At 37.4% G+C, this 11,169-nt stretch overlaps 1 protein-coding gene across 1 annotated transcript; it reads right to left on the bottom strand.

The window, feature by feature from the left end:
* Position 1: 1 nt before the first annotated feature.
* On the bottom strand, positions 2-10,808 carry LOC129436766 (nuclear pore complex protein Nup85). The gene is made up of 19 exons (XM_073857807.1): positions 10,530-10,808; positions 10,283-10,376; positions 9,575-9,731; positions 9,413-9,483; positions 9,296-9,339; positions 9,062-9,131; positions 5,756-5,877; positions 5,529-5,663; positions 5,311-5,433; positions 5,100-5,231; positions 4,904-5,010; positions 4,738-4,821; positions 4,568-4,633; positions 4,340-4,491; positions 4,110-4,227; positions 3,933-4,033; positions 3,514-3,665; positions 1,257-1,346; positions 2-200 (listed from the first exon to the last, which is right to left on the bottom strand). The coding sequence occupies exons 1-19, from the start codon at positions 10,560-10,562 to the stop codon at positions 102-104; spliced, it is 1,950 nt and encodes a 649-aa protein (XP_073713908.1). The 5' UTR covers positions 10,563-10,808; the 3' UTR covers positions 2-101.
* Between the last annotated feature and the right edge of the window lie 361 nt (positions 10,809-11,169).

The raw sequence follows: 11,169 nt of genomic DNA, 5'->3' as shown, positions 1-11,169 counted from the left end.
ATACTGGAAAAGGTTTATTAATAAAGACATGTTTATCCAAATATTTTGAGGTATGTACAGTACACAAAAGCAAGAGGTTCAGATCTGATGTTGAAATGATTTCATGTTTCTATCGTTCCCTCCTTCACGATGGCCATGGCCAGATTTCGAGCCAGAGCGAGACGCAAGAGTTCAATCTTGGTGGACTCGATGTCATCTTCCTGAAACAAACAAACAACACTTCATTTATACCCAAACATTAAAGAAGGATTGCACCAATAAGGATTAAATTAAGCAGAGTTTAGATCTCAGTTTAAATTTAATTTGAGTTACACCACTTTGACTTTTTAATTTTAGATTAAAATTTTAAAAACCTTCATCTACGATTTATTTTGTCCGTCATGCTGAATTTGCCGGTGTAACTAAACATCAACAGTGTTGACGTTGTCATTCAAAAAGGAAATACATGGGCAAAGGAAATTTAGTTTTTGTATTATAAATCACATCAGTAATCTAAAGGATTCAAAATAAAAACATTTGACAATCTAATAGAAAATGTATTGCATTGATTAACGGAGCAGTGCGGCAGGATAAATTGCAAAGCTCGGATATTGTGACACAATGAACAAGATGTGTCGACGCAATTGTCAGGAAGCACCGCCGTGTCCGTTTAATCATAATCTAGGTTTACTGTAAAATTAAAACCTGGATCAAAATGACAGTTTAAAGAGGACATAGAAGATTTTTTTATGTAAAATAGGTCTTTGGTGTCCCCAGAGTACATATGTGAGGTTTAAGCGCAAAATACCATATAGAGCATTTATTATAACATGTTGAAATTGCCACTTTGTAGGTGCAAGGTGTGTCCTTTAAATGCAAATGAGCTGATGAAATGCAAACACTGATCACCATAATGGTGGTTTGTTGAAATTGTAGCTCAATTGTGCTGTTAATTTCTCTCTCAAATAGCAGTGCCGTGGTTGGATAGTGCAGATTAAGGGGTAATATTATTATAATAAGATCCCCTTTTGACATCACAAGGGGAACCAAATTTCAATGAGCTATTTTTTCACATGCTTGCAGAGAATGGTTTATCAAAACCAAGTTATTGGGTTGATCAAATGTAACGACACGCCTATAATCCCTCCAACTCTGAAGTGTTACTAAACTCAATGGAAAAGATAACCAGGCCAAAGTGAAGTGAGCTGACCCGACTTGACGAGTGGGGTACTATGCAATGGAGAAGCGCCATTAGTGTGTCTGGGCATGAGTGGTACCTGTGCTGTCTGCTGTGAGTCTTTGCTTCTGGATGTCAGTTCTTCAAGACAGGACATGAGCTCATATGTCTGCTCCACAGAAAATATCACCTACAAAACAAAAACAATACGCTGCAATTGAAGACAAGTCCACACCGGGAGAGATCAATGAGGTAGGTGACCAACTACTGTTTCATTGACACACCTACATTCAGTACTAATGTGAACTTTACATTCATGTCATGTGTTTGTAGGTCTTTAGAAAAGAGTGTCAGATAAACACAAGGCTCAAAATTGTGACCATTTTGGTCACACGTGCTCCTGAAATTAAATTGGCCAGCCTCAAAATATATTTGGAAGTGTTTGTTCGAGTGCAAATGATTGTTGTGGTGCGAGCGCGACCGGTTTTAATTTCTTTACGAAACGTTTGCATATACTATGGAACAATTATAAAATAATTGAAATTATTAAAATAATGAAACTTTACACCTACGACTCAGTTTATTGCTGTTTTAGCATCCAAGGACATAAATTCATTGAGAAATGCTATAGTCAAATACACAATGGCTGAGTCTGAAAACTCTAAATTGCTGCCTACTGAGGCAGCTTTCCGAGGCAGGAAGGCATCAAGGCATGTCCAAATTCAATGTTAGGTTTACTTCCTGTCTCCTGAGATACCTATGCGTGGGCGTACAATAAGAATGTGATTGGTCGAGCCTGGTCGAGTTCAAAAAAATAAAAGCACAAATTTAGTATAAGTAAAGATAGAGTTTCACTTTTTACACATTTTAATTGCATTTCTAGCGATAAATTAGTATTGTAGTTTTCAAATATGTGATTAGTTATCACAAAGGCGCTCTCTGTTTATATTTCTAGCACGCTGCCTTTGAAGTGTGTCCGAAAGTCTTTCTCTGAGCTGCCTTCATGCCTCCGAAATCATTTCCTCATGAGGCAGCGAGGCAACGAGTCACTGCCTTGAGTTTTCGGACGCAGCGAATGACAACTCATCAAAACAAAAGTCTGAAGTTGACAGAAGTATATTACTATTGTAAAGTAAAATCTGCTTTTAAAATATTAAAAATAATTTCTTAAATAACAATCACCCTTAAAAGATTTGTACTTTAATTTTTAATTTAAACAAAGTTTTGTTATGCAGCACTTTGACAAAAAATTTAAATGCAATGTTTTGATGAAAATTAATTGCATTTTTTATTTGATTATAAATATAAATCATTTATTAAAAAATATAAATTATAGTGCTGGGCAAAGATTAATCACATTCAAAATAAAAGTGATTTTTGCATAACGTGTGTGTACAGTGTGTAATTATTATGTATATTTAACCACACATACATACATAGTCATTTCAGATTTGTTTTATAATATAGAATATAAAAATATAAATTAATATATATATATACACACACATGAAAATGTTTCTTAAATACGTACGTGTGTGTGTGTGTGTGAGAGCTGGCCATAAATTTATCTAGATTAAATCTCATACAAAAATAAAAGAAATTTTGTGCATAAAATATGAGTTTGTGTGTGTGTAATTATTATGTATATATAAATACACACACATTCATGTATGTATTTAAGAAACATTTACATATAATTTAGAATATATAAAAATATGAATATATATTTATTTATATATAAATAAATGTATGTGTGTGCGCATTTAAATATACATAATATTTACACACATTACAAACTTATATATATGCTGCAAACAATAACTTTTATTTTGTATGAGATTAATCTATCTATCTATGCCCAGCCTGTATATATAAATTAAACACATATATTATGCAAAAAAATCACTTTTATTTTGTATGCGATTAATCTTTGTACAGTACTAACATTTTATGAATTCAGTTTATAAAACATGCTGTTTGATAAGTAAAATTTAATTAACCCATTAAAGAAAATGAAAGTGAAAATCCAGAAAAATTAAACAGAAAAAAAAATGGGATTTGTGAAAATAAAAACGGAATTTAAAATGAATAATTTAAAATAACCTTAAATGGTTTTTATAAGTCTCCATGAATCTACAACTTTTAAGCACACAAGAGCTGGTTTAAAGATGGGACAAGCACAAGTGTGTAGCAAATAATTTAAGCTCATATTTGATTGCTCAAGTTGTGGTGCTCCTATTATTTTCAATTGATGCTCCTAAATTTTTGCTCGTGCTCCTAACTTTTAAATTTGTGAAAAAGTTAATTTTGAGCCCTTAAACGCATGTTATGTTGAGTTTGGGAGGAGTGTGACGTACCTCTCTCTGCTCCAGCAGGGGAAGGGCGTCTATCAGCAGGGTCATCCACATACTGCGAGGGGCGATGTTTGCCGTCATGAGGGACAGCAGGAGTTTTGCGGCATCCGAGAAACGCTTTTCTCCATAAAGCCTGTGAAACTCACGGTACTTCCCTACAAACACACATCAGCACTATGATTATGACTATGCAGGTTGATATTAGCTTGGTGTTCACTGACTGGGTCACATCCAATAGCTCATGTGTTGTGGTGATGTCAGCTATCCGTGAAATCACATTTCCTGATAAATGACTTACAGTAAAGCCAAGAACAGTTTTACAGAGCCCCCGAGATACAGCTGGATGATTGATTTGTTCTGATTAATTAGTTAAACAGCTCAGAGACTGAAATATGAGACGCAGATCTTCGCTTATCTCATACCTAAAAACGTGAGTCTGTCACTGAGCAGCATAGCGGAACCGAGATTATCCAGTAAATCCAGATCTGTGAATGAGCCTTTATTCTTGTAATCCTGAAGAAACCTGTAAACACACAAGAGGTTATGAATACAAAAGTAATGTGATGATTATGTACTGAAGATGATACTGACAGACAGACCTCTCAGAGATGAGCGTAGCCAACGCTGCGTCTTTGGCACGGATGCTCCAGGACAAAGCAGATCCCAGTCTGTTATTCCTCAGAGATCGCTTAGCCATGATCTTACAGATACTTCGTACTGAACAAACACAAACACACAATCAGTTTTATCTTGTAGGTTAAATCTGAAAACAAGACGTGAAATGATCGACTGGTATATAAAAAGGAAACTGATGCTGCTGATGTCTCACCCTGTTCAGTCATCTGTCGGTCTTCACAGATCCGCAGGACTTTGACAGCTTTGCGTTCGGTGTCCAGTGGGATCCTCTCGATCTGTAACTCCAGATAGACTCGACCGAACTCAGGACAGTGATCGAAATAATCCACGGCCAGCTGCCACAGACTAATAAAACATAAACATACTGAAATGATACAGAGATCGAGATGTGTTAAGCTCTCGACTTGAAGGTTTGACTCACCTGTGATGTGTGAAGAGACCGGAGGCGTACTCCAAAACCAGAAACTCACGCAGGTTAGATCCAAAACTACAAACACACCAAAACATTTATTATTATTATTATTATTAAAGTTATATGCATGATACTTTTATTTCACAAGTCAAGCATATTGAAATGCAAGTGATACACACTCGAGGTTGTGCGACTGCAGGAGTTTACAATGATCCAACAGATCCGTCAGATGAGCCACAAACCACCAGTTATTCAGCACAAAACTGAGAAAACATCAACACGTGTTTGTTAGTGATGTGTGTTTATGTTTTTATGATGTGTGCGTGTTTATCCGTATCATCTCACCTGCTGTCTTTGATGACCTGATGCAGGTCAAACTCAAACGCTGACAGCACAATAGTGTCCAGAGGTTCAGGAGACGCCCGTGGGCCCAAAAACATGCTCATGCTGGACTACAACACAAACACACAATATTCAACACGTGTTGGTCATATTATAAAGATCAGTTCTGCAGCTTTATTAGTGTGCCATGTGTGTTTACTTGGGCGTAGTAGTGAAGGTCGGGCGGTTTGACTGTTGGGTGAGAAAAGAGCAGTCGGGTCACCAGGAAGTGATACCACGTGCTCAGTAACTCTCGGTGTTCCAGCAGAGCGTCTTCATCGCCAACCATAATCTGAGATGACAGTGATACAGCGTCTTTAGGTTTATACGGGTAATCAGTGGAGATCAGGAGATGTCAGTGGATGTCTTACCTTGCAGATGGCCTCCAGGTGGGGGTTGCTAGCAAAAGTGTTGTCCTGCAGACAGCGATCGCATTCCTCGTGCCAGTGCCTCCATTTGACATCAAACTCTGCTAGCGTTTGGGTGCCTGTAGGCTTTACATACATATACAAACAATGATTAATACATCGATTCAATAAGGTCACTTGATGAATGCTTACATTTTACTCATGCGTAATGATATACGTACGTTGAATATAGGCATGCTCTGGAACAGTGTGTCCATACGCTTAAACACAGAGTTGCTTTCTGGGCGCATAGACGCCTGTTTCGACAGCACCTGACGGGCTTCATCCATACGACCCTGCAGAACCAAACTAATCACCTGGAAAGAAAGAAAGAAAGAGAGAGAGAGCGTAAATATGAGGATGCAGGAGGTTGGTGATGTAAGGATGTCAGAGGTCACGAGCTTCATACCACATCCCAGTAGGAGTGATGTTGTGTGGGGCTGTCACTCTGTAGCACCTCTCTCGCTCTGGTATCCACATCAGACTTATGCAAACGTACCCAATCCAGCAGGTGCAGAAGTAAAGTGCCAGCTACAGATCACAGAAAACACAAAATTTTACTCTATTCTTGTCATTTTAGAGAATTGTTTGTAAACATGTTATAAATGTATTGCTGAAACACATGACAAAGACTGAACTGTGTAGGGGTGCACCGAAATTTCGGTCGCCGAAAACTTCGTCCGAAAATGGCATTATCGGTTTCAGGCCGAAATAAAAAATCCAGCCGAAAATGTAAACCGAAAATGAATGTCAACCGCGCCCCTTTCATCTGTGCGCTAGCGCTTGGTTTTCACTCAGCCTCACGGTGATCAGTCGTCTCCCACCCCTCCCCTTCGTGCTCAAGCAGGTTTCACTCAGGGTCCAGCTGTTTGGACGCGTCTGCAAAGATTAAGAATGTCTTGATGTGTAAACTTTAGAGAGAGTCGCGCTATGTGTCTCTTACTGTAATCCATTAACGTACATTTGGCGAATAAAGCAATGAAACACAACGTAACGTTTTTATGTGGAGCGACTGTTGCGCTGTTTGGGATTCACCATCAGTCTCTGTATATGCATGCGTTTAAGTGCCCTTAAAGCCGAAAGTATACTAGGGATGTCCGCGTATGCGCGCCATCATTTTCGTCATCAGGAGGGTCCGCGGCCGGCAGCCCAAAATTTGAGACCGCACGGACAGTGCGCGTACAGTCCGCGTACAACATCGCATGCGCGTGAAAATATTTAGACAGGACACTCCACACAAAGGAAACAAAGGAAATACAAAGGAAATAGACAGCATTTGCACACATACTATCGTTTTTCTTCTTTAATTTTATTTCATCCATAAACAGAAAGCTGTGGAGCATGTTTGTTACAATATTGTTTGATTCCTGTTCTTTGTTGTCTTTTTGTTTGTTCTAAACTGTGTTTGCAATGGTGGATCGGTTTCTTTTCTTCACCTATCCTAATGTTTTAATGTACTGTAAATGTCTCCAAATCAGTGCTGCACTAGAGTAATAATTTGAATAGAGACGCGTTTAAAAAAAAACAAGCAAACATAAATTCTCTCTGTTATTGACAGGGCACATATAAACAAAATTCTCTCCACAGTATTCTTTTTCTAATAAAAACATTTGTTTATGTCTGTATAGATTACAGTCAGATTAACCTACTGAAGTCTGTGTCATTAATGTTGATCAAACAACCCATGACAAAGAGACAAATAGCTCTAAAAAATAATAATATATTTAATTTATTGTGTTATGATTCATTTAATTTGATTTCTGTACCTAATGCTAATTTCAGACCTTATTAATGTACAACTTTGTTCTCTTTTATAAATGTTTGCAATTTCTTTATTGTTTATTAGATTTTTCCCACCTGCTTTTTGCTGATCCGAAAAATAATCTGATCTGTGCCTCAAAAACTGTAATGTGATCCGAACTGTGAGTTTTTTTTATCCGTCACACACCCCTAGTAAAGTTAGCACACAGTGATAGCCATAAATGCAATTGTACTAATAATTGGCATAATAATTTATTTCGGTGTTTCGGTTTCGGTTTTTCGGCCTTGGTTTCCTTTTTTCGGTTTTCGGTTTCGGCCAAGAATTTTCATTTCGGTGCATCACTAGAACTGTGTAGTACTGAATTGTGGAGTTATCGGTTTTTCCACATTTCTGTGATCAGGATTATTTGCGCAGGGCTAAAACTGTAACTCGATGACAGCCCTAACACAATCGCAAGCATCCATTCAGGTTGTAGCGATGTTTGAAAGTTGAGAGAGACGACAGCTTTACCACGAATAGAGTTGCAAAATTCCAGGAATTTTCAAGGCTGGAAAATTTCCATGGGAATAATGGGAATAAACTGGGAATTTGAGTTGCTTATAACAGGGAACTTGGATGTCGTAAAGAAAAATCTGAAGGGTCTTTGATCAAATAAATCCAGGCTTGATGAGCATAAGTATCAGGAATCGGGATTCTTCAAAATTTGTATTACCCCGCATGCATGTCTGCTTATGACGAAATGTTTATTTATGTTTGTATATGATATAGTTTATATAAATTTCCAAGTAATTTCCATAAATTCCCGTTAATTCCCATACATTTCCATGAAGGTTCCAATTTGGAATTTTCCAATTAATTAATTAAATCAAATAAATCAGTCAAGATGTCAATTTTTTATTTGTATTACCTTGCATGCATGTCAGCTTATGACCAAACAAAATTTTATTTTATTTTATGTTTGTATAGTCCGTTTCATCGGATGCATGTGCGGTGACGCGATTAAGCATCTGGTACCGGTTTCTGTTTGTTTAATGGTCTGACTAGTTGCTAAACTGAACCAATGAACAAATCAGTCCTTCCAGAAAAGCGCAAAGTTTTTTGGGGATTGTTGCAGGCAAAAATCCTTGATCTTGCAGAATGTTTTCTTAAAAAATCCGATTGACTATGTGGGATATTTATACAATTTTATGCGATGAAATTGTGTGAACTTGCAAAAAACTATGTGAACTTGCAAAAAACTGCGTGAACTAACTGCGTGAACTTGCCAAAAACCGGCGTGAACTTGCCAAAAACCGGCGTGAACTTGCCAAAAACCGGCGTGAACTTGCCAAAAACCGGCGTGAACTTGCCAAAAACCGGCGTGAACTTGCCAAAAACCGGCGTGAACTTGCCAAAAACCGGCGTGAACTTGCCAAAAACCGGCGTGAACTTGCCAAAAACTGTTTGCAGCTTTTCAATGATGTTCACGTCACTTCATAACGTTCCCAATGGCAACAGGGGACATGGCTGCGCTTGTGTGAAGTAAGTGCAACATTTTTCAACTTTCTGCTAAGATATATGTGACCTATTGCTATGAAAATGGGGGGATTATGAAATCATGCAAGCCCTGCATATTTTTTGGGCAGAAATCAGCAATTTATGCGGCGAAAAAGCGGCGTATTTGAAATGTCATATAGTTTGTTTATGATATATAGTTCCCTACATTTCTAAATAATTCCTATAAATTCCCGTAAATTCCTGTTAAGTTTCCAATTTGGAATATTTCCAAAATTCCACAGATCATGTTCCAATTGAAAAGTTCCCATATATGTACCAGATTTTTCCCAGTGGCCATAAATTTGACTGGGTGGATAATAAAACATGTTTATGTGGTGTGACAAACTCAGAACATATTTAATATCACTTTACACAGACTTTAATTCATACAGAACAGAAATTGCAGACAGTAATTACCTGGAGCCGCATCTATGAAAAGGACCTCGCACAAGTTCCAAATGAGCTCAATAGCCAGAAGAATAGAGACCTAAAGAGAAATGCGGTTAATTGATTTAAAGAGCAATTCATGCAAATAAATCCCATTCTTTTACTTAATGGAGTGAGACTGAATAACGTCCAATAAACAGGTTCAGTTACAAGTTTGTGTTGTCTTTAAAGCATGTGTCTTTCAGAGGACAGCTAAGTATGTACCTGATCTCCATACTGTGATGCTAAAGATTTGTCTTGAGTTAAAACTGTAAAGAAAAGAGAGACGATTTCAATCACTGCTGTTAATAAAATGAATCATTATGTGACATCATCACTTACCTGCGCCCTGCTGAAGTTCTTCCATGCAGGCTCTGATCACAGATCTGTAGTTCTTACTGATGCTCACGAACCTGCAGGACACAACCACATACATCAACCTTCACATTTCAGCAGGTCACATCATGTGTTTCAGAAGCGTCATAGTTGGTGGAGTTTTCATACTGTGACTTCTTGTTTTTGCTGGGTGCGTCCTCTTCAATCTTCTGCAGCCCCACGAAGATGTGATGGGACTCGTTGAAGAGCTTGCGCAGGATGGGAGAGCAGTTGTCTTCATCTTTCCTCACGACGTGGACGAATGGGGAACCTGCAGACCTCGGACCTGAGCAGAAACACGTGTGCCATTAAAGGGCACCTATTATGCAAAAGGTGAACACAATCACCCTACAATGAAAATACACCTGTTTTTTAATCCTCATTAAACCAAAGCGGTCTCATTAGACATGCCGTTTTGATTCTCTTATCAGTGTGAGGTCACAATAATAAAACCCCGCCCACTTACAGTCCATAGTTTCCACCCTCAGTAAGTTGTACAGTTCTCAGTCCACTAGATATTATTGTCTCAGAGTTAATCAGATCTTTTTTAACTAAAAGTGCTCACTGTCTGTTTGTAAGGGAGTGAGGAGCTGTAACTCATTTTTATTTAAGGGTACAAACATTAAAACAGTGCGTTTTTGCTCCCACCCAAATAGGGTCATTTTGGACATGACATAATAAATGATATATGGGGTATTTTGAACTGAAACTTCACAGACACATTCTGTGCACACTTCAGACCTATATAACATCTTGTAAAATGGCCATAATAGGTGTCCTTTAACAAAGCAGACTACATTTGGTTTCCAAGTTTTATTAGGGAGATGAAAAAGTTACCTTTCAGCTTGTAGTGTGTCTCGTAAACTAACAGATCACCAGGACCCCATTCAAAACCCAAGTGTGTCTGGTGATATCCAGCGCCACGAATGAGCTGCAGGAAAGAGAAATAAGTAAACTAAATGTCAATCATACTGCTAAGGTTTTATGACAAATAAGTTACACCGTTAACTACATGTGTATGTGAAGATGAGTCCTACAAAAGCATGTTGTACGAAAATATGAACAACTATAAATATGTACTTACGGTGGGCTCGGGCACCACATCTACCTCCTCCATTACACAGATATTAAATCCTCTCAAGTAAAGGTAAAATTATATTTTAATGTATTGATTTATGTCAGTACAGTGCGCACAGAGAGATCGCGCGCCACTGACAGAAGGACCCGCGACGCACTCGGGACAGGACGACTAAATAAACGCCTGATCAGAAATACAGTTGATTTTTTTTAAACATGCGAATAAAGATTTACATAAAAAAATAAAGCAAACACAGCACACAACGTCTTTATATATTATATTTGTATTTTGAGTAAGAAATAAGATTTAAATACGACGAAATGGGTAAAGATTTATTAGTAATGTTTGATCATGTATTAACAAATAAAATGTTTCTTCATACGTTTCCATAAATAATTAAACTAATAAGTTCAGTTTTAGTTTTAAAGTGTAACAATTTCATTTCACTTTTTCAGGACTTTATTTCATTTTATTAATTGTTTTAGTTAAGATATGTGTCAAGTGATGGATATCTTTATAATAATTTAACAACCATTTTGTCTATTTAATTATAAAATACATTTTATTATTTAAGATGTTAGGATTAAATCCTTTTCCTTAAGATCATTCTGTAGACTTTAGCTCAAAGCCACAAAACCACATCTGA

Source organism: Misgurnus anguillicaudatus, chromosome 19, assembly GCF_027580225.2.
Source record: "Misgurnus anguillicaudatus chromosome 19, ASM2758022v2, whole genome shotgun sequence".
NCBI classification, from domain to species: Eukaryota; Metazoa; Chordata; class Actinopteri; order Cypriniformes; family Cobitidae; genus Misgurnus; species Misgurnus anguillicaudatus.
This window is presented reverse-complemented; position numbering and strand designations above follow the sequence as displayed.

Excerpts from the sequence above, each read along its gene's own strand:
- LOC129436766 (XM_073857807.1), bottom strand. The coding sequence starts at position 10,562 with ATGGAGGAGGTAGATGTGGTGCCCGAGCCCACC. Across the intron at positions 10,377-10,529 it reads ATGTGGTGCCCGAGCCCACC|CTCATTCGTGGCGCTGGATA; the intron begins GTAAGTACATAT and ends TCTTTCCTGCAG. Across the intron at positions 5,878-9,061 it reads TTTCATAGATGCGGCTCCAG|CTGGCACTTTACTTCTGCAC; the intron begins GTAATTACTGTC and ends TGTGATCTGTAG.